Source organism: Bemisia tabaci, chromosome 5, assembly GCF_918797505.1.
Source record: "Bemisia tabaci chromosome 5, PGI_BMITA_v3".
Classification (NCBI taxonomy): domain Eukaryota; kingdom Metazoa; phylum Arthropoda; class Insecta; order Hemiptera; family Aleyrodidae; genus Bemisia; species Bemisia tabaci.
The window spans coordinates 45,233,486-45,257,164 of NC_092797.1; the positions used below are offsets into that span (position 1 = coordinate 45,233,486).

A 23,679-nucleotide genomic window follows, 5' to 3' on the forward strand; every position below is an offset into this window, starting at 1 on the left:
AATAGGCTGAAAAAATGACTTTGGAATCGTCAGAGCAGGTTCCGAATTTGTCCGACTCGCGAAGTGTGGATGATGGGGCAAATTGGCAACATTGCTCGAGATTTTTGATTTTCCTGAAATTTTGCGAGGAGGTTGCGTGGAATTCATTCTTAAGAAAACTAGTAGAAAAACTGACGAAGCATCACCTCCACCCTCCCTTCGCTCTTTCATCCCTACCTTCCTCACTCCCCTCCCGCTCCTCCTTCCTCCCTCGCTTCTGTACCCTCCTCTCCTCCCGTTCTACACCCTTCATCTCTCCCACCTCCCCATCTTGTACATGGTGGCTACGGAATTTTATGTTCCCGGCAGCCAAACTAGCCATTAACGGCAAAGTTATAAAAATCGATTGATAATAGATTAATCGATTATTTCACTGCCGAATTAAGTTTAATTATTAATTAATTATTATTAATTATTAATTTCGTATTCCGATTACCGATTATCGATTATGCAAGTTTTCAAATAATCGAACACCTCTAGCGCAAAAACGCCACAGAGTGCATAGAGTCGTAATGTAAGTGGGTGAGCTGGCGCCACTTTTAAGCATTTTCCAGGTCCCGAATTCCGAGACTCCTGTGTGACGCCGGGTCTTTTTTTCGATACATAATCGATTGTTTGCGGCCATCCGATGTAAACAAAGAAGATAGGAATCACCACGAATTCCATACCGCCATTTTGGATCGAACATGTATCGAAAAAGTGACCCGAACTCGGCGCACACCGGGCTCGGAACTCGTCGAGCAGAACATGGCGCCAGCTCTCCCATTTACATAACGACTCTATGTACTCTATGGAAAACGCGAACGAGACCACGAGAGGAGTCGAGAATTTAAGGTTAGGATCGGTGCTTCTTGTTGTTGTCAAACGTGGCAATTACGATTCCCAGTTGCTGCTTGTGAAATGGACAAAATAAAAATCACAGCCGCGAAATATAGGCAATCAGCATTTAAACAGATAAAAACAATAAATTAATAATCAACACTTCTTGGGAGTCATAGATAAAAAACCCTTCGTGGCATATTTTTAAACAGGAATGTGGGTCGAATCAGCATTTAGATGTTGGTGGAGAGAGCTACAATCCTTGTTATAAATATCAAAATGACCAACATAAACGCACGGCTATATCTATCATAGCAATTTTATTTATCGTCAAAAATTCTTTGGATAACACATTATGATTATGTCGAAGCTAAAAACTCAATTATTATTTTAAGACTCGTCAAGAACAGTGAAATGCAGAGAGAAACGGGGAAAGGGTTAGTGTTTTTCTTCAAAATCGTATATTAATCTTATAGACTCAAAAATTTAAAATTTCAATAAATATGCAATTGTGAAGTATATTTTTTGAGGGAAAACCATCGCAAATGCTCGAAATTTTCATGTAAAGAAACTTTAATAAGGCTGCATACGATGCACCAAATACGAGGTCTGTTAGATTAGAAACCGGATTTTGGTCATAACTAGCCCATAATGCGTCCGAATTAGGTTTTCTTGAGCTTTCCTGATAGCTTGAAATATACATAAGAACGCTAAGTTCACAGATTTTGTTTATTTTGAGCAGTGTTTATTCTGTGTCATCTTGAATACGAGTAAGTCAGGTGCGTTTTGCGATTTTAGCATGCGATCACTGACAGAGCAAAGATTCAACATTAAATTTTGAAACTCGGTATACCTTGTACCGAAACTTTTGGTATATGCTAAGAAAAGTTTACCATGATCATTGTATGAGACGTTCCCACTGTTTTGAATGGGTTAAACGATTCAAAACTGGTCAGGAGTTCGTCAAAAATGAGGAGCATGGGAATCGACCCTCAACGGCGACTGACATTTGTCACGTGGAAGAAATGCGGGCAAAAGTGCTCGAAAATGGTCGTTTCGAGCTTGTTGAACAGAGTAATATTTCTGAAGGCTCTGTACATACAATTTTGATAGAATATGTAGACATGCATCGAGTTTCAGGTACACTTGCCCCTTGATTGTTGTCCGTTGAACGAAAATCCAACCAAATGTCAAATTACCTTTAGCTGCTTGAACGTTCTAACAATGATCCTACATTTTTGGATAGGATAATTTTCGGTGACAATACTTTAGTGTACGGCTACGATATGGAGACGAAACTCCAATCGTCCTTGTGGGTTGAAAAATGTTGCGCAAAACCGAAAAAAGAGAGACAAGTTCGGTTAAACATAAAAATCGCAAAACACCCTTGAGGTTGCCTTACTTCAAGCCACATACCAACGAAGCTAATTAGGATTTTTCAAATTTGTGAACGTAGCGTTCTTAAATATATTTTCAGCTATCAGAAAAGCTCAAGAAAACGTAATTTGGATGCATTGTAGGCTAGTTATGACCAAAATCCGGTTTCTAATCTAACAGACCTCGTATAGATGCAAAATATGTTTCTTGGAAAAAAGAAAATGAGAATACGTATTCATCACGGTTACTAAACATTCAATCGGGAGAAATAGGTTTGACTAGGCAAGTGTTAAATAATGTTATAGGTTTTAATCTTCACAAAACTCAATTAAGTAAGTAAAACTATAACTTTAAGTTATAGTTAACTTATTATTAAGTTATAATTGAAAGGACTACTAATAAGTATAACCACTAATTTTTTAATTTATACTTTTTAATGATATAGTGACTGAATGGAGTATAATCACCTGGACAGCAGCGTAAGTATACGACAAATACAAGGGAAGGGTTCTCCAAGCACTACAAACGCGTAAATTACTTTTTTTAAAAAAAAAAAAAAATAAAAAAGCGTTAAAGTTGCTCCAATTCCCACTCTTTTAACTACTTCCCCATAATTAGAGCCCACATTGCCACTGATATTTACGTCAAGAACTGGCTTGCCGAGAAACCTGTTTTTTCGCAAACAAAATAACTCCACACCTGTACTTAGCCACACACACACACCAACGCACACATTTCATTGGTTGTCTTCATCAGTTGACAATTAGTCGTGTACTTAGTGGATGATATCCTTCTTGGTAAGGTACTCAGTGAGCAGTGGCGTGCTTTGCGATCTATCGATATTTCCCCATTTGATGCTGTGGTAAATAATCGATTTTTAATGTGATCGCTGCGAACATCCTGTTTCTCGATACTTTTCCATAGGTTTAAATGTCCAATCAATCGATATATCGCAAAGCGCGTCACACCACTATCAGTGAGTGTGTGTTGATTTCTTTTTTTCTCGTCTTGATCAGATCCTAATTATCTCAGATCCCACATTGTGTGGCAAAACAAATGTGAAGAATTGCAATAGTATGTTGTGACAAACAGAAATGTCAAAATGATCCCACGAATTATGCATGGTCATTCTTGTATAACTTCTGCCGTTGAACCGAAAATGCGACATTTGCTTATCTCAAGCACTCAACAGTTTTCAAGGATTTTGGGAATATTTCAATTTGTTTGAATACTTTTCAATTCATCAAAATTTCAAAAAACGCTAGCATAAAATTGCGGTATTGTACAAATTAAACGGCCTACCCACGAGATAGTTTCTCATTCTTCAGATGTAATCTAAAACTCTCGTTGGTTCCTTTTAACAAGTCAGTACAGGACCTCCTGCCATTTTGCAAAAAGAAAGATTACTAAAAATGTTTTACGTCTGTTGGAAGATTGCTACCACGCATGACTCTCTGTTAAATTGAAAACTTACTTTTGCGGTGTTTTTGCAAGTTACAGTTTTAGTGTAGGAGGCATTCTCGACAAAACGAATTTCCACATTCAAGATTTCAATCCCGCTTGACAGCAAATTTTTGAGTTGAAAATGTTAATGCGACGAGCCCTGGATTTTTTTTCTCCATTTGGAGGGTCTACTGACAGAAAATCAGTATCAAACTAATTCATTTGCTCTTTGATGCAAAATGTTTGCTGGTACTAATGCACCTGGCTACGTTTATGTATGGACTTTTATGGCATTATCTGTGCAGTACTCAAATTATTTTTTCGCATTTTGAATGAAAAGGAATGAAAATTTTTCAGGAACGCGTTGGGGTATTTCGATCGTAATTCTTGATGTTGAACTCGAAAATTTCCTCAGCATAGTTCTACTTTTTACCGCAAAATTGCAAGTATCTTTAGAAAAGGGTTTTTTTGGTCCAATAACAATTTGCAGTTGTTAAAAGATCGATTTTCAGGAAAAATGTTGCGCGGTGATAAAGATTCAAAATCACCAAATAAAACGAGGAAAATACAGTTATGACGGAAAAATTGTGTCTCATACTTTTTTCAAGGCAAGACAAATGTTCAAATGCATGTACAACACCACACGAAGATATATGATCGCAGCGCAGTGTATGCACACCATTAACTAAAAATCTTTTGCATCAAAGAGCACCTGTATTTTTTTGATAATGATTTAAGGGATCCCCGAAACCTCTTTCCTAATAAAAGTAAACACAGGTACTGATCGATTTACATTTTTTACCAAAAACTTAGTTGCACAGTACTTTTCCAGGAAAATGATGCCGCACAAATCCATAGAGGTTAGTTTTGGATGCAACAACACAATAAGTGTAGACATACTTGTTTCATGCGTTGAATTCCCAGTGTACTTATAGAAAGTGGAATTGGATTGTATTCATGATAGATTCCCCTTCATTTTAGTTTTTCTTTTTTTTAGGTTATACTTATTGCTTCATATTTTTTTCACGTTCTTAAATGAACCGGTCACCAGCAAGGCAAGAAACATAGACAACTTGTTGTGGATGGATAATTTTACATTTTATTTAAAACCAGATTCTAATAGCTGAGAGGACTTCACAGAAGTAATTAAAAAGCAAAATAGAAAGTAAACAAAACAATTATGATCATACGGTTGAGCTTGGTTTCCGCCGGGATGACAGCAGAGGTACTTGGGGTTGAGGTGGGTCATTTCGGGGTCGGTTTGCCAGTATCGCCTTAGAACATTCTCTGAAAGGCAAAGCAATGATTTACATAAGGGGTAAGTTCGTTGGCTTGCAAAAGCAACTTTTGTACTTTGAATAAATATTAGCCATGAAAAACAGGCATAAAAAGAGAGTATATTTGGATCGCATTTAGCAAGAAGGAACCAGCACGATTACAAAGTTTTCAAAATCGTGCAACTTCTCATCCTCTTTTAAAAATACTTAATATATGTAGTGTCAAAATTTACACGATTATTTTCCTTTAAAATCAACAATTTTTTGGTGGGAATCCAAAGCTATCTGCTATTCTGGCAGATTTGTTTAGATAATTATGAAGAAGCGACATTTTCACAACACCGTATTCGCCTTTCCGCGTTTTTAATCTAATTAATTTTATTTTACGTCACCGAGGGCTGTCGATAAGACTTGATATTTCATATTAAAAAGTGAATGCTTCTTAAAAACAGTTGACTGACACCTTATACACTCTGCGACAACCTATTCATTATAAGCGTAGCTAGAAAAATGTTGCAGGGAATGGTGGTAAGGGCTTATTTTTCCTTCACGAAGGTCCCCTCTGCCGTGCTAAGGAAGAACGCCATATGACCCATCAGGGGTTGCCAAATTTCCTTCAAGATAAACTGAATTTACTGAGAAAATTGCGAGTATTTTCCCCCAAATTTTTCGGTCAATTTTGTTCACGATTTAATGTAAAGCCAATGAAAATTTCAAGGAAAAATATGCATAACTTTCCTCAAAAGTACATGTTTTATTCGAGGAAATTTGGAAACTGTCGGATGTTCATACGGCGTTTTTCCTTAGCACGGCAGTCCTGGTATTGAGTGAAACCAAACGATCGAAATGTTTTGGCATCCAGGTGGGGCACCCTCCCCTCAGGAACTCTTACCAACCCGCATGTTTTTCATCAGACTTTGGGTAGAGGTTTGATCTACCGTTTGGTTCTAAATACTAGAACATATCTTAAACCAAAAATTTTAGGATTTAAGTTAGAAAAGTTCCTTGCCATTTCACTTTTCACTATCATATGGTACTTATAAAAAAAACAATCTAAAATCTGGAATTGAGAAAATTTCTAACAATTCCGCTTTTCATTGCCATATGGTACTCATAAGAGTAAAAAATCTATCACAAAAAACCTCTTTTACACAGATTACTCGATTGACTCTTGAGGCTATGTTTACATGTTGAACCAAGCGATATCGATACAATCTGACCTTATGTATCGAATACGATCCATTATAAAAATGTATTTAAGAAAAGAGGCTCACATTTCTTGATGTATCCGCCAATGCCGGAGTATCCGAGGTGTGCAGAGTATCCGTATCCAGGGTAAGCGCCGGCGTATCCAGGGTAAGCGCCGGCGTATCCAGGGTAAGCACCAGAGTAGCCGGACCAGCCGGCGGCGGCGGAGTATGGCGCGGCGTAGCCAGAGTAAGCACCAGAGTAGGGCATGTAGCTACTGTAAGCCAAGTGAGTGGCGGCGGCGGCGGCGATGAGAGCGAAAGCGACGACCAACTGAAAAAGGAACACGAAATTTTGTCGATTTGAAAATGATTGCGGAACTGAAAGTACATTCAAATGATCTGCGGGCTGATTATTGAGATTGATAGACAAATCGATAGACAAAAAAGACATAGGGAGTTTGGAGCTATCCTATTGGTTAAAATGGGTGAGTCCTATAGACTAAGGGAGAAAATGATGGACTAACTATCGGGTCCCTCGTGGGTTGCCGTTGGTTAGTCTATTGCCTACCTCATTTGTCCATTGCAACCACCCGCTTCCACCGATAGGATCACTCCAAATCTCTTTTTTCTTCTTTGTCTATAGCTATGTCAATCAATTTCAATAATCGGCCCGCTGGTAAGGGTTCTTACATGGAGATAAAACGGACACGTCGAACAGTGGCGTGGCGTGAATTGCAATACATCGATTGTTATGCCATCTAAACCTATGGAAAATGATCGATATACAGGGTGTTCGCAGCGAACACCTTGATGATCGATTCTTTACCACAGGTTTAAATGGCATTACAATCTATACATCGCATCTCACGCCACGCCACCGACGTCGAAATATGGAACTCCTATGCTACCGTGCTGAGGAAGAACGCCGTATGTGCCTTCAGACGTTGCCAAGTTTCTTCCGATAAAAACCGAATTTACTGTGGAAATTGCTTATGTTATTTTCCAAAAACGTCGCACAATTTTGTATACAATTTCATCTAAAATATCTGAAAATTTCAATACGCATGAATGCTGTCAAAAATAAATGTTTTATCAAGGGGATTTGGGCAACTCTCGAATTTTCATACGGCGTTTTTCCCTAGTACGGCAGTGTGGGCCTCTAAGGAGGCGAACCTTACAACAAGAAAAACATCAGACAAGTGCCGCTGCGAATCTTCTGATTTCAATTTCAAACTAAGAGGGCCAGAAATGTTCGTATATAAATGTTCTTCCGCGAAAATGAGTAAATTTACGCAAAATTTTAAGTCAAATGCGAGATTAACGAACGAAGGATTGTAAAACTGTGATAATACATCACTCCGGATAATTTGAATTCATAAGTTGGCTGCCCTTTTGGGCCCTAAGAGCTCCATGACCTAACCTCAAAATTACTGACTGTACTCTCTCCAGGTACTGTAACCAGAGACAAACTGTAACCTAGAGACAAAAATTGACACAACATTTCGCTGTTTCTGTAAAAGTCTGTGCCTTTGCGAAGCAATGACCATCGAAATCCGCGACTTCATTTACGAAACTGATCCATAACGTGTGAAAGCACCAATACTAAATAGTACCACATCAAATTTGTGATGATTCATTGAAATTTTTTTATACAATTAGGAGGACGGATGTCACTCATTGACTATGTATAAGAGAGATGAGCCCTCCCATTTTGGATCCTTGCAGTAAAACCCGTCGCGCGCCGCACAGTGGATCGAGTCAATAGGAGAGGTCGGACGAACTTTGGAAAGTTTAAACGCCTACAGCTCCGCTGATACAAAATTTTGAGGTTCTCAAGGTGGTTTCATTGGTTTCCTCGTAAAATTTTCTTCCAAAATCACCCATTGAAATTTAAATGTGACGAAATAAACATCGAAATTTGCTGTTTTAGTCCAAAATTTCATGTCCGACTTCTCTAATTAACTCGATCCACTGTGCGCCGTTGGCACCGAGCCGCGGGTAAAAATGGTGAGTTCATGGACAATCAAAACGCCTTCACTTCCGTGGGTATGCAACACGGGAATCCCGAATGGTGGTATTCAAGAGTCAAAATGAAAATTGTACGGTGCTCGTTGCATTCTACATTTAAAGGCACTTTGCCTGTTTTCCACTCAGTAGATTTAATATATTGGCACTATCATATCACCAGGTTGATATAAAACTGTTTCTCGCCAATTTTCTTTTCTTTTTTTTAGAGAGAAGAAAGAAAGAAAATCGATAGGAAAATGTTTTATAACAGCCTGATTACTTGTTTTTCTTGCACCGCAACTTAATTCTAGCATGCCAATGAAGTAAACTAATACTGATTTTTATCGCGACATAGTCAATTTTTGAAATAATGCTGGAGGGTTATAGTGCTACCTTCCTCTATAGTATGTAATGTCAATGAGCGTCTTACGAATCCCTAATTTACCATATAAATTTCCTACGAATCTTCACAAATAATGTAATACTGTTGGGCATTTATGCTGATATACGTTATGTTCAATTTCTTATAGGAACCCGTAGATTACGGGAGGTATCGATCATTTTCAAAGGCACAAGCTATGTAGCGACGCAAAATTCTGGCGGATCTCGTCTCTATATCAGTTACATTCACTCAAACGTGAAACTACTTTTTTGTTGGTTTTTCTCCTCTTACTGATCGACATATGACTAAAATTGGAATTAATTTCTGTCATTTAAAAAAAAAAAAAAAAAAAAAAAAAAAAAAAAAAAAAAAAAAAAAAAAAAAAAAAAAATGGACTTCAGTTTGAACCGTACACCCTGCCGAAACAGAGACATAACGCATTTCATACACCTCACTTTTTACTCAGGACGGTAAGTACAACCTGTGAAATCAATGGAACCCATATTGTTTAACCCTGTTTAAATTTAAAAATATCTCAGGAAAAAAGCGTGTACCAAAGGCAATAGCTCCTAATCAGTATTTATTCTTTGGTAAAATACGATATTGTCAACTTCGAAATTAAAAGGGAAAACTGAGTAAGCTCTGTGGTAAGAATTACAAACAATGGATAAGTACATGTATCACTTGCCTTTCAAAAGAATCTTTCACACTGACTTCAGTTCAGATCACACACTAAATGCTGAGGTAGGTTAGTGTCTCACTGACGCTTATTTCAACAATGTAAGTTGGAGATTCTTTATCAGCACTGAGATTATTGCGTCAGATGTGCTGAATGGCATGCAATACTGATCTAAAATTTGCCCTTTGCATGAAGATTAAAAAATAACGGAAATATATTGCAAAGACCAGAATGAAATTTTATGATTACGTTATAGTTGCCCTTTCCAGTGACAGAGTTCGCGTTGTTCCAACAACTGATCCACTTTTGTGGCATACATGTATTATACTGTCTATAAGACAAAATGAATTTCAAATATGCTAATATGATTTAAAATCTCTCAAAATCCCCTCCGATTATTTTTTAAAGGAAGAAAAAACTGTGCATTTGCAGTAAGTATGCATAATTCCTGCAAGTAACAGGAAGGTCAGGTTTGCGTGAAAATGTAAAGTGGCCATTTTGGAGGTGTTGATATTTTTTGCAGTTGAGCAAAGCTTTGAATATCGCAGTCCAAAGAAAAATAAAAAAAATAAGAATCAATTTTTATCTCCAGGACGAGGTGGTTTTTCTTTTATATTCTTATATATTAAAAGCCATAAACTACTCTGAAATGTTTGAACAGATTTATCTCTTTCTCTTGAAACCCCGAAAAAATGTAATTTAACATGCTCATGTACTCATACCTACAACTGAAATTGCATAAGTGAACTCTTAAGTTAAGGGAATTTTAAAAATATTAAGTTTTTTTTTTCTTTTTCTACAACAACACTCTTTGCAAAAATCTTGATGTATAACCCACGAACATAAGTCGGGGTATTATTTTTCAATTTGAAAAAATACACAAAAATACCCTCTTGGTCGATTGAACACACATCACTAGCAGCATACAAAAAATTATGAAAAATGCGACTCACCAACTTGAACATGTTGAAAAGGTTTGAGGTTAGTTTCGGGTCGAAGAAGTAAGTCACTAGATCTGCAGCAAAGCAACTAATACTGCAGGGACGTCCGCGCTGGTTTTTATATTGTCAAGAGCACCCCAACGTCGAATGGAAAAATAGGAAAATTAATGCTTGGAAATTAAAACTCAGCGAGGGGAGGCCTGATATCGAAAGGTGAAGGCCATTTCCCAGAGTCTGAAAGTGGAGGGAACAATACAGCCACACTAAGTAAAAACCTCGTTCCCACGAGGGATACTGGTTGGAGATGTGCTGTTTCAACTTGCCGTGACGAAAACAAAAGTGGAGGAAAACTGGTAGGGGGGACGAGTTCCACTGGCATATTTCCCATTTTCCTCCTCGGAGGAAAAATCTGTTTACAAGGAGCATTGTGTCTGGGTGAATGTCTCTCTGGCATTTTAAACTTTCGAGACGTGCTGCGAAGAGACCGGAGCTCATCTGATGTCATCCCAATTTTCACCGACAAAGAATTTGATAATTTCGTAGCTTCTGTTGTTTTGGCGGTATGGGTATGATTTATTCTCGAATACATTTCCTTTGAATTTTCAAAAGGCATGTCGTTTTGTTGATTGTTATTTTTTTAAAGAGCTTGATTTTCGGAAGACAAAGTCTCAGGTAATTAAGTCTTATTAAAGGTGATACAGGTTTCTATGTAGGGCTCATTGGCAAGCTTATTTTTCTTTGAATTCTCATTAGTTTCAGAGTTTAAAATGCCAGCATAGTGTACTACACGGGGGAAAACTCTGTGCAACCATCTTTTGCATATCTATGGTTTTTAAATTTTCGTTGACTAATTTGATATTTTATTTCCATTTTTCTGTAGTTTTTCTGAATTTCATTTTTCCCCTCTCTTTCTATAATTGAAGAAAGCAGATTCTATCGTGACCGAAAGTAAATTGCCACAAAAAGATCGTTCTGAAGCTTTAATTTATAATAAAATATTTTTTTAGTTTTTGGATTTTTTTCTGCGATATTTAGAATCTCTGAAAATTATTATGAACATACCTACTTGGAAATCAGATTACATTGAAATAACGAAACAATAATTCAAGATAAAATCTAGTTAGGGTCGCTTTTCTTCCTAGGTGATTCCTACAAAAAAAAAATCCGTTTAAAAAGAAAAAAACATAAAAAAACGAAAATTATTCACTGCACTTATTTGTATAATGGAGTGATTCACAAAAAGCTTGTTACATAGCAAAGCTATCAATTTGTCACGTTTGTGACATAAGGGCGTATTAACATTTTGAGATGAGCCTGTTTGCCCGTTTGACTCCATGGTATTCAGAGCTGATATGAAAATGCTGTTACAGCCTTTACCTTCCTTGATGGAGTGATAAAATGTCAAAGCAACCCGGAGATACGACAATGCAAAGCTTTAAAAAACCGTATTCCCGAGAATAAGCTATTTAAAGTTTTAATACGCCATATTTGGAACTCATGCTATTGTTAGATTAAAATGCAGCTGCACGGTTTCTTTCGATGGAAAAAAAACCCTCGCTATTTCAAGAAAACTTCCTTCATTTTTCTTTTCTATTGGACGTATTTCTGTCAAACGGAAATATGTGCATTAAGACATGAGCCTTGAGACCCATAAGAATGAATGCATAACAGGGCTTACGTCAAAATGCACATAGTTCCGTTTGACAGAAATACGTCCTATTATCAGAATATATTGTATGAATCAAACAATAAAATTGACTTTTTTCTCTGCGAAAAAATAAAATAGGAACGGGATTGTTAAAGCACCGCAGTAAATATACGTGATTTCGCACTTCGGCCGGCGATATACACATTATACCATACATTCCTACACTGGAAAAAAAACACATTGGATCTGGAGTCCAGACTCTTGAAAACATTGACAAGAAAAAGGACTCTTGATTCAAGCAGATTTAAGCTTAAATCAAAAGGAAATCCGCTCAAATTAAAAGGCTTGGTTCTTGATTTAAGCTTAAATCTGATTGAATCAAGAGTATTTTTTCTTGTCGATGTTTTCATGAGTCTGGACTCTAGATCCAATGTGTTTTTTTTCCAGTGTATTTCCGGAAAATCAAAAGAGTAACGCCTGACGCCTAACGTTTGAGGCGCGAAACGCTTCGAGGGTCCGGACCACCGAGCAGCCAGGGGGCGTGCCCCCTAGTGTATAATAAAGTTCCTTCAATGACTTATTTTAAAATGGATAATCTCACGATAACACCGAAAGTAGGTGACTTTTTGTGGTGCCATGGAGGATGGTCTGAGATAATTCTGTGTAATCGTGTTTTCCTCCATGGGCATTGAAGCGACAAAAACAAGGTTAGTAGTCGGACGAGACGGTTGATTCATGATTTAATAACTTAATAAGCCTTTCATCTCTTTTGTAAAGAGAATGTGGTATGAAGGTAGGATATTTTTTTCAGAGAACTAAGGACGCCACCCAGAACGTGAATTTCAAAACTTATTATATCGAGAGTTAATACGTGCAATCTGATTTAAAGTGGTGGTATGATCTCTCAGATAAGATGAGAAACGAGTTTTTTTCCACATCTCGCGAACTACTAGGCTCAGCAAAATAATGAGGACGGTTGCTAAAATGATTATATCGGAGCAATTTTTTCCTCCGTTTAATATTTAGGAAGACCGTTCTCCGGATATTCTGAGTTTGTTATTATCAAAATTTACAAGAAGATCTGAGAAATCGAGTTCCATAAGTTGTTTGGCTATCAACAGGTCATTATTACAACTTATTCATTGAATTCACATGTCCTCACTTTATGTCCTAATGTCGCCAAGTGGCCCTCTAAGGCTGCACGGCAGGACATCCGCCTGGAGTTGAGCTGCATAGCAGTTAGGGAGGCCAACATTGTTTACCCTATTTTATGGAAATTTTTTTGGAAAGAATGCTTAAATTTTAACCCTAAATTATATCAATTACTTTAATGAGAAACCGCGTACATCCTCGTTTGCGACGTTGCAGTCCTCCAGGCATCTTTATTTCTTCCTTGGAAAACTAGTAAACTCAAATTTTTTAAAGCCTTTTTGATTTTTCCTCTCTAATAGCAGAGTATTTTGTATAGATTTCAAGCTGTAAATTTGCCTTATTCCTCTTCGAAAAAGCAAAATAGGAGCAACAATTTTGAAACACCGCAATGAAGGTACGTGGTTTCGTACTTCGGCCATCGATAATACTAATCTATCTTCAAGCTCATTTAATTGAGTTCTCACTCGGTGGACTTGCCTTCTAACGATGATCTTTGCTAATTATAATTACGTTGACTCGGGAATGATGCTGAAGTGTTGATCTACTCAATCTAAACTACGATAAACTTTCAGCGTTGAAGAGGAGATCAATTTAATACGATGGAGAAACACCTCGCCGTGTTCGCCGCTATCATCATTTTTTTCTAACCGGGCGTTCGAGTCACCAAGCGTGAAAACACCCGAGTTAACCGAGCGCGTAGCATTCGAGTTACAAGATGGTAATCAATCTTCCATGGGGTGCATTTGGAGGGAGGATGTGGGTTCTGTAGACATGAATCGATCGAAAAATGAAAACGTGAGTCGATCGACGTGAATCAATCGACACCGATTCCGTCGACAAAATTCGATCGATTCACGGGCTTGTCGATCACTCACGGCTTTTGTCGATCCATTCACGGGTTTGTCGATCGACTCACGGATTTTGTCGATCCATTCGATGGTTTGTCGATTGACTCATGGGTTTTTTAATCGACTTACAGGTTTGTCGATCGATTCACAGGTTTGCCGATTGATTCACGGCTGTCGATAGAATCGGTGTAGGTCGATTCACGCTTTCAGTTTTCGATCGATTCATGTCGATCGAATCCATACCCTACCATTTGGTGGATGAATGAAGCAGACCGAGAAGAACATAACTTCACGGCGGTCATGTCGTTCAATTAAAATAATAAGCCGATAAGAACATTTAATATGAGAGTGCGTCTATATCGGTAGTAAATGAACACCAAATGTATATTAAACAAACTTTTTTTTTTTTTAAAAAAAAAATGGATTCAATCCTCTTTGCGATACGATTCAGATTCCTACGATGTGAAAACCCGGGTACAAATTTGTCTTTCCGATATGTTGCACGGATGTAAAAGAGCTGTTACATACGTCAACATGGAAATTGTACCCCACTTTCTTGAACCTCAAGTGTGGCGATTTATCAAATGTTTACTGTCTCTGACTCTTCTGGACAATTCTTTATGAAAATTATACAACGGAAAAAGGAATTACAAATGACATTATCTATTCAGTTGTTTACGTTCTTCCCAAAAATGAACACGGGTTTAAGTTTAAATCAGGTTTTGTACATTCAAAAGCGGAAAGAAATCCTAAAAATGAACTGTCAGTGGTATCAAAGGATCAGGAGATCCTCTGAACTCAGCGAAGGCTCATTTAAATGCCAAAAATGGAAAACACGCAAAAAATGCATAGAGCTCATCACTTGAAAGAGTGATAACAGTCGAAAAAGTGGCTGAAAATAATTATCTTCAATTTCAGGATTTTGGGGTCGAGGCACTGCTTCTGCGGGCTCCACACGGTGAAATATTTAGCAAAAAGTCTACCTAAGTTCAGTATACTTTGAAAATATGAAGCATTTGGTAAAATCCAGGTGGGGCTGGACCACCGGAAAGGGTCCTTAATGCCACTCTTACTTTTTATTTGGTGAAAAATCACGACCGAAGATGATAGAGCCCTTTCCACTTTCGTAGACGAAATCATTCGATCAGAAAAAATGCCGAAAGTCTGAAAAATTTTATACAAATTATTATGTCTAGGAGCACTTAAATGCTCCGGTCAAAGGATTTTTCATGCATTTTTGAAGAAACACTAAAATTGTTATTTCCTTGAAAAATATCTGAAAGTTTTGCTGGTTTTACGAGGGCTGTCCCAAAAGAAACCGGACTTTTGTCATAGAAGGCGAACCGAGCGTCGTGATGAAGTTTTCTTGGGCTTGTTTGAAAGCTAATAAGCTACTGATGATGCTTATTTTTACAGAATGCAAAAACTCGTCTTGGTAAGGAAACTACACGCTTTGGAATAAAGGAAAGTCAAACTCGAGTTGCGATTTTTGTCTTTATTTCAAGAAAATTTAAACACAACTTTAAAAAAACCCAGGTTTTAAGTAGAAAACTTCGTTGCTCTCTTATTCAAATGCTTAAAAATAAGGAAATTAACATTTTAAGCAGCTTACCAAGTCATCACCTATCCCCTTCAAAATAATCGCCAGCTTTGTCGATGCATTTTTGATACCGTTTCTTCAATTAGGAGAAAACACTGTTGGAAATCCTCAGATTTGAATGATCGCAATTCCTACAAGGTGTTCTCTTGAATTTTCGGAATGGTTTGAAAACGTCGACCTTTCAAGGTAAATTTAAGTCGTGGAAAGAAGAAAAAATCACACGGAGCCAGGTCAGGTCACTTTGAAGGAATTGCGATCATTCAAACCTGAGGATTTCTAACAGTGTTTCTCCCAGTTGAAGAAACGGTGAAAAAAAATGCATCGACAAAACTGGCAAGTATTTTGAAGGGGATAGGTTATATGACTTGGTAAGCTGCTTAAAAAGTTAATTTCCTTATTTTTAAGCATTTGAATGAGAGAGCAACGAATTTTTAACTTGAAACCTCGGTTTTTTTTAAGTTGTGTTTAAATTTTTTTTGAAATAAATACAAAAATCGCAACTCGAGTTTGACTTTCCTTTATTCCAAAGCGTGTAGTTTCCTTACCAAGACGAATTTTTACATTCTGTAAAAACAAGCATCTCCAGTAGCTTATCAGCTTTCAAACAAGTCCAAGAAAACTTCATTACGACGCTTGGTTCGCCTTCTATGACAAAAGTCCGGTTTCTTTTGGGACAGCCCTCGTACATTATAGGTACAGAAGTTTTGGAGGAAAAGAGGCAATCATGAGTGGAGCCATATTGTTTGGAGGAAAACTTTCGGTCACATTATTTTAATAAAATTCCAGTAAAAATAATTTCACGACTTTTCAAAAAAAAATATTTCAAACTTGAATTTTCTGATTGTTTATCTGGGACACTTATATTTTCATGCGTTCCTTTGATTTTCCCCTAAAACCTTTTTTCTCCACGTCCGAGTGCTCTATTATGAAGATCTATTAAAAAGAGCTTGTACTGTCTTCGCGCGCGCGCTCAGACGCTGCGCGCATGCTGGTAGGGCCGTATACAATCACTCAATGTGACGCGCGGATGCAATGACAGAAAGACCTTCACCTTTCAGCGCAGCTTCCACCAACTTTGGACCAATTCTTTCGCGATTAAGCAACGAATAATTTTTTTTTCCGCTAGCTGAAGAAGCTTTTGGGGGAAGTCTCGTCGATATAAATATGAGCTTCAGCGTTTCCTTCATCATAAGTTTCTCAGTCGCTGAACTAGTAACTTTACCTCCGCTCTTACAATCAACCACTAAAATCATCACCATGTTCAAGCTGGTGAGTTTAATCATCTCTTCTTTTTCGAAGTGTTAAAATATTTTCTCCAGTTAAAAGTTGTGTGGGCGGTGATTTAAACGAACCATTCAATTTACCACTCGTAGTGCATCCAATTATTTAAAAGTGTTTCTTCCTATAAATTTTAAAAATGTCAACTTCTCACGTTGCAAGTGATTTCATAATTAGGTTCTTTCCGTGTTTTTTTTTATAACTAAGGAGATACATTTCCTTTGATTAGCGAAACTTTGATAGTGGAACTTTCATTCTTTCAGCTCTCATCCGTCCCATCTGGATATTGATGAGACATAATTTAAAGACAAAAAATTCCTCTCAACTTTTAAAGGCTTTTTTAACAGTTTACCTTGATGTCATTCAATATTCTAAAATGCAGACTCTCGAAAAAAAGGAAAAAAAGTCGAAATCCAAAAGTGCGAATGATTTTTTTTTTTTTTTTTTTTTTTTTTTTTTTTTTTTTTTTTGCCTAAATGAAGGGAATTCACGATCCACCCCACAGTAACATAACATCCGCTATTTCAGTGCAGTTTTACGCTCTGCGACACTCAGTCGCCTTTGCCCCCTATCCTCCCACTGATCATCAGGCAATTGACACCTCCTGATCTCCTCCTCTACTCCTTGTCGCCGATATCCTCGATTCTAAATATGCTTTTCTTAAAAAATCGTGAAAAAATGTACCCTCACCTTTAAAAAAATTCAAGTTTAATTTTTCGATCTTTTTTTCCAGATCGTCGCTTTGTTCGCCATGGTCGCCACCGCGTCCGCCGGAGGCTACTCTGGCTACGGAGGTAGTTACGGAGGTCTCGGCTACTCCGGCTACGGAGGTCTCGGCTACTCTGGTTACGGAGGACTCGGCTACTCAGGCTATGGAGGTTACGGAGGTTACGGAAGCTACGGTGGAATCGGACACGCCGCCGTTGTCCCATACTCCGGCTACGGTGGATACCGTAGCGGTTACTCAGGTATTGGCGGATTTGGTGGATTTGGACACGGATACTCCTCCTACCCGTCTTACGGTGGCTACGCTGGATACGGTGGATTCGGTCACGGTTACTCTGGATACGGTGCCCACGGACTCCTCAAGAAATGTAAGTTTGCTTCCCTCGATTGAGCAAATTAAATCATTATATCGATGGATAAAGTCGAAAAACGCATATCTCTATACCATCGTTTTAAAATCTCTAATTTTAATTTATACTTTGGAAACAGGGTCAATCAAGATATCTTCTTGAAATTTACTATCGGTACTCTTGATTAGAGGAGAGAAATTAACGGTAAATTTCAAGGGAAAATGTTGGTTATTTTTCCATAAAATTATAGAAATATAACAAACTTGAATCGGCAACTTGCAGTGTTGCAATCAGAAATGTGCGTTTCTTGGCTTTACCCATTAATTGATATATCTCATATTTAGGAAAAACACCGTCAGAATTTTTGAATGGTTCTAAATTTCCTCCAGTGAAATTATCAATGAGAGAATTTAAACATAATTTTCCTTCAAATTGATAGATATTCCTTGAAAAAAATTGAATTCAATTTACAAAAGTACCTTGATTTCCCAAGATTACCTAAGATTTACCTAGATTCCTAGGATTCACCTAAAATTTCCACTGAGATCAATACTTGTTACGTCCAGTATAAGATTCATAATACATAATTGGACTGCGTTTAACAGAAAGCAACCAAGCCACATCAACTATTTCCAAATTTAACCGAGCAATTTAAGTTTTTACAAGAGAACGTTTGTGCATTTTTTTTATTTTAAGGAATTAGCTCCGTACTACTTATGCAGAAAAATCACTGAAATTTGCCAAAAAATCCGCACAATAGTTTTCATGTAAAAAATTAAATTGCATAATTTAAATTGGCTTGGTTCCCTTATGCTTCACGCGGTCCAATTGTGAATGTAACATTCTCCACGTTACGATTAGATTTGAAAATGCTACATTTGAAAAGAATTCATCAGGATGGAATACATTTTGTCGCTGTAAACACAATTTTGCTGAGGTAATTAAATGGTCTCTCAATAAAATAAGTGTGCTGCAATGCGCAACAACAAATGTTGGAAGCAAGCTTTTCTGAGAATATTAAAACCCATAGTTCACTTGCATGTAAATGTGACGTGAGCCATCATTTTCCTTTGCATCTAATTTGATAGTAACTGCAGCTCGATTGTTGAATCAATATCGAACGATCTTGATCGATAAAAATCATTGCTAAGATAGGGATTTATCCATCGAGTTCATTCGATAACGATTCAACAATCGACCTGCTGGATCGATATATATCATTGCTAAGATAGGGATTTATGGATCGAGTTCATTCGATAAGGATTCAACAATCAACCAGCTGATTGTTTTCACTCAGACTCCCGTATTTTTACGCGCCCCTTGCAAATAAGAATATTCATCATAAGATACATGTAATGTTTAGAGAAATGCACGTCGTGTTCAGAAAGAGAGAAAAAATGATGAAAATTTCAGGGAAAAGAACAGCTGAGTAACCTGTAGAAATACCCGTGTTTATCAAAGAAATGTAATATCGCAAGTTTTTTTTTTTTTATCATATCAAAATTGTTGTATTAATTTTGGTTTTTGTTCTTTCCTTTTGTTTCAGAAATTATCTCGTCTCTCCTAAAGTTCCTGTGATAAGTTACCAACTCAAAATTTTTAGGTTCTGCTCGTTCACTGCCAGCCTTTTAAGTGCAATAAATTATTAGTAAATTGTTATGTATTTTTCACTCCATAAATATTTTGTTGTTCGCATTTTGCTCTAAAATGTTATGAATTGAAACAAAATAAACAAAGTTAATTCCTTCCGTTGAATCAAGCATCATCATTTTATCCAATGTTAAATCATTCTTATCAATATGTAGAATTTATAATCAGGGAAAATTTATCGAATGATGAGTACAGGGAACCAAGTTTTGTTAGAATCACAGCGCTCATCATTTCTGAAAGAACATATCATTTCTTTGGAGCATCTCCTTGTGAATAGGTTTTAAGGTAATGAAAGTTAAATATTAAGAGCGAATAACGCCAGTATAAGATCTTAATCAACAACAAATGTGTAGTGAAGATTTTTCCGTCAACTTGCCATCACGACTCAGTATTTAAATGCGGATTTCAGGAAAAATCCAAAACTCCTGAGAAAACTAAAATAAAAAAGATACGTTTTGTTTCTCTTTCAAATGACCACCTCAAGTAAACTTGTCGTATACAAATGAATCTAACAGTAATTACACTGATAATCACGCTAGTTTGCAGTGAATTTCGTGTAAATGTCTCCCACAGTATGTCTTAGCTGTTCGTACATTGGACCACTTAAAATGTTCTCGTGCCAAAACCTCGCCTTGTGCACAGTAACTATACGTTAGTTGTGCCTTTTTTAAATATGTTATCTTAGTTTCATCCTTCTCGTAATGTGCATCTTTGTTAGTACGAATTCTTCAGGAGAAAACATTGAGCGGGATTTCTTAATAAAAAACTTCTCTACTGATTCACTGCAATTGATGCAATTGTAGCATTTTATACGTTCTTATACTACTCAGTTGACGAAAAGGATTTTGTCTTGGATAATAGACGTTTTGCCAAATTCATTGGAGGTTAACTTTGTTTTTGAATTTTAAAAAGAAAAAAAATGTGACACAGCCAATGAATTTTACTATTCTAAGCGTCGATTGTTTTACAAGTTTCTTTTAACTTCAATTGATCGAAACGTTTTTCATTCATTTTAATATCATTATGGTAAAAATAACTATTCCATAAAGGGAAGGGAAGCACTAGAGAACATGCCCTCTGGCGCCCTGCCCTTGCCGCTATGCAGCCTGCCTTCCACAGAGCGCTTTGCACCCTCAAACAGCCCTTAAACATGAGTATCTGAAAAATTTAAACAGAGTCTGCTCGTATGGAGGTTGCAGCCTGATGATAACCGCAATCATAATAAAAATCGGTCCAGTAGATCTTCAAAATGTATTAAGATATAAAAATTAAAATTTGGGAGGGTGGAGATAGCTTATGGTATGTATGAATACAATATGTAAAGGGAAATGTTCATGCACGCGTAAAAGTCGCTTTCACAGTGCTCTCTGGGCACTCCACGACGCACAGTGGATCGAGTCAATAGGAGAGGTCGGACAAAATCTGGAAACTTTAAACGCTTATAACTCCGTTTATACAAAACTTTGAGGTTTTAAAAGTGGTTTCAATGGTTTCTTCATGAAATTTTCTTTCAGAGGCACCCCTTAAAATTCAAAATGTGATGAAATGAACGTCAAAATTTGCAGTTTTAGTCAAAAATTTCATGTCCGACCTCTCCAATTGAGTCGATCCACTGTGCGACGCCCGACCGCTACTCTGCCGTGCTAAGGAAGAACGTCGTAAGAACATTCGAGAGTTGCCAAATTTCTTTTGATAAAATTTGTATTATTGAGGAAAATTTTGAATATTTTTTCTTGAAATTTTCAGAAGTTTTAGATCAAACTACGAAAAAAATTATCTGAAAAATCGGTGGACAAATATCCAAAAACCTCTTATAGCTACTAGGCATTCGAAAAATAGACATCAAATTATTTCTCTCACAATATTTGTATCCTGAACGATTGACTCATTAGGTAATAGTAAATGCCAAATCAAGGAGCCATTGAGTTTTCTATTTCCAAGATTCTTCCCTCCACAATCCTCAATGAGGAAGATTGAAGGGCTACATTTTTCCATAATTATTAAAATTTTCCTTACGATTGTTTTTCTTTTTCAATTATGGAATATTACCGCTCATTATTTGTAGCGCGCTTGCTCCTGAGACCGTCAACGAGTCTCATTTTTTCACCTGTCTCAACCTCATTAGCATCCAAACAATCTCGATAAACATTGGATTATGAGTATCAAAACAAATTAAGCATTTGAGAGTCCCGTCAGACCAGTGGCGAGGCTTAAGAATCGACTATCGATATTTTTTCCATTTGAAACCATGGTTAAGAATCGATTATTAAGGTGTTCGTTGCGAACTCTCCGATGATCGATCCCTATCCATTGGTTTGAATCACAGAACAATCGATTTATCGAAAAACACGCAGCGTCAGACGACTCCCGCCAATCACGAACCACAAAATATGCATGTTGCCACAACGATTTGTTCTTTCAAAAATCGAGAAGTTTAGAGAGTTGCCTCATCACGGTTTTCACTTTTGAAAGTTTAGGCCTCGTAAATGCAATCATTTTGACGAGTGACGTGGCGTGCTTTGCGATATATCGATTGATCTGCCATATAAACCTATGGGAATTAAAAGGATCGATAAACAGGGTGTTCGCAACGAGCATCTTAATAATCGATTCTTTACCATAGCCTCAAAATGGGGAAATATCGCTAATCGATCATTCACGCTTCGCCACTAATTTGGACGAAGTTCGACAGAAACGCATCAAGTTGCATTTTAGGGGAAAATGAATCAGAGGTAGTTTTGGATTGAACTAGTTCCAAGTTGCGATTGATTTTTTTTCTTTTCTCTTTTCACCATTTTTTTAAAAAAAAAGGAATTGCGAGCATTTAAATACATGACAATTAAAATACAAGTAGGTACACGGAAAAAAGTGTGAGGCGGTATTCCTTAAAACTGTGGTTTACCCGAATTTGTTGGATAATATGGACATTTCCAATTGATTGTGGTAGTACGTTGCGACTCAAGTTGGGATAGTACCGCAACATTTCGATTATACATGTAGTAACTTATTTTATTGGGGCACCACAATTAGTTGGAAATGATATTACTTTCTAACAAGCCCGTGCTCTTTTTCCCAGGAACACTAGGTTTTTTTATTTCAATTTTCTTATGTATACGATTGATATGTGATTTATATGCAAAAATCACAGCTCATTTTCTAAATCGAACGATTAAACAGTTTTGTGATGTTTAATATTGAAAATGTATATTTTGGCCATGACATTTCACAGAATTCTCTCCGATTAATTTTTCTATTCCATCATTTAGGATCTTTCCAATTCTATTTTATCATCCATGCTACATCCGGTCTCAAAAACTGCGATCGTCAGTAATGATCTTATCAAGTTGGCAACAATGTTTTTCCTCCCCCTCATTTAATCGCCTCCATGTGACGCAGGTACTGTCTGGAATAATATCAATTGTTTTGCATTCGTCTGCTGCATCCACGAAAATTTAAGTGTTTGTTTTTTATCTTACGTGGGAAGAACTTACACTTTTTACACGACATCCCTCTTAAAAACCAGTTTTTTCAGGATTCGCAATGAAAAATATGTGTTTGTGATACCAGTAATGAACAATGTTGTGCCACTCTGGCATTCAGTTTCTCACTGCTGATAGCAGTGTTGATAGTTAGTCTAATATTATGTGATAAAAGAACAAATTTATGCCGGGAGATACTATATGCGCAAAGAAATTCAATAAAAAAGAACCGCACGGTTCAAAAATCCTACATGCATTTTTCCCCCACACATAGTCCAAACAATAGAAAGTTCTGATTGAAACTATGGTTAGCAGTCATCAGCATTGCTTGTTAGAAAGCTGAATCCTGGAAATAGCTCTCTTAGTTTTCTTAGAGCTTATTTAATTCTATTTCAAACTTTTCTCAATTTTTCAAGAATGCAACTAAAAGATATGTCTTGTGCAAATGAAGTGCATGTGAGGACGACTCATACAAAAGAGAAGCTCTTCAATTTTTGTAGGAAAAAAAACCGGAAAAGCCGCATTTGTACTGTACATTCTTTCTTATGAGAACAGCTAGCCGTATACTATACATTCTAGTTTTTTACAAGACGCATGCAGAGTCATAACTGCCTGCAGGTTTGTGCTGTTTTTTGAAACTCTAATCAAAATGCCATAGTTTTTGCAAAAAACGTCACTTTGCCAATTCTCTACTATCCTACCAGAGAAACTCTTGTAAATCGCAAGCTCTTGGATTTGCGTCCTTAATTGAATATAAAATACTTCTCAAACAAACTACCTCACCAAGGATTGAT

At 37.0% G+C, this 23,679-nt stretch overlaps 2 protein-coding genes across 2 annotated transcripts; one reads left to right on the forward strand and one right to left on the reverse strand.

The window, feature by feature from the left end:
• Positions 1–4,751: 4,751 nt before the first annotated feature.
• LOC109030552 (uncharacterized) lies at positions 4,752–11,162 on the reverse strand. Its single transcript, XM_019041561.2, has 3 exons — positions 10,167–11,162; positions 6,230–6,476; positions 4,752–4,965 (listed from the first exon to the last, which is right to left on the reverse strand). Coding segments are annotated over exons 1-3 (261 nt in total). The 5' UTR covers positions 10,179–11,162; the 3' UTR covers positions 4,752–4,963.
• Positions 11,163–16,343: 5,181 nt separating this feature from the next.
• On the forward strand, positions 16,344–19,526 carry LOC109030716 (uncharacterized). Its single transcript, XM_019041815.2, has 3 exons — positions 16,344–16,671; positions 17,414–17,774; positions 19,303–19,526. Coding segments are annotated over exons 1-3 (468 nt in total). The 5' UTR covers positions 16,344–16,566; the 3' UTR covers positions 19,305–19,526.
• The last annotated feature ends 4,153 nt before the right edge of the window (positions 19,527–23,679 follow it).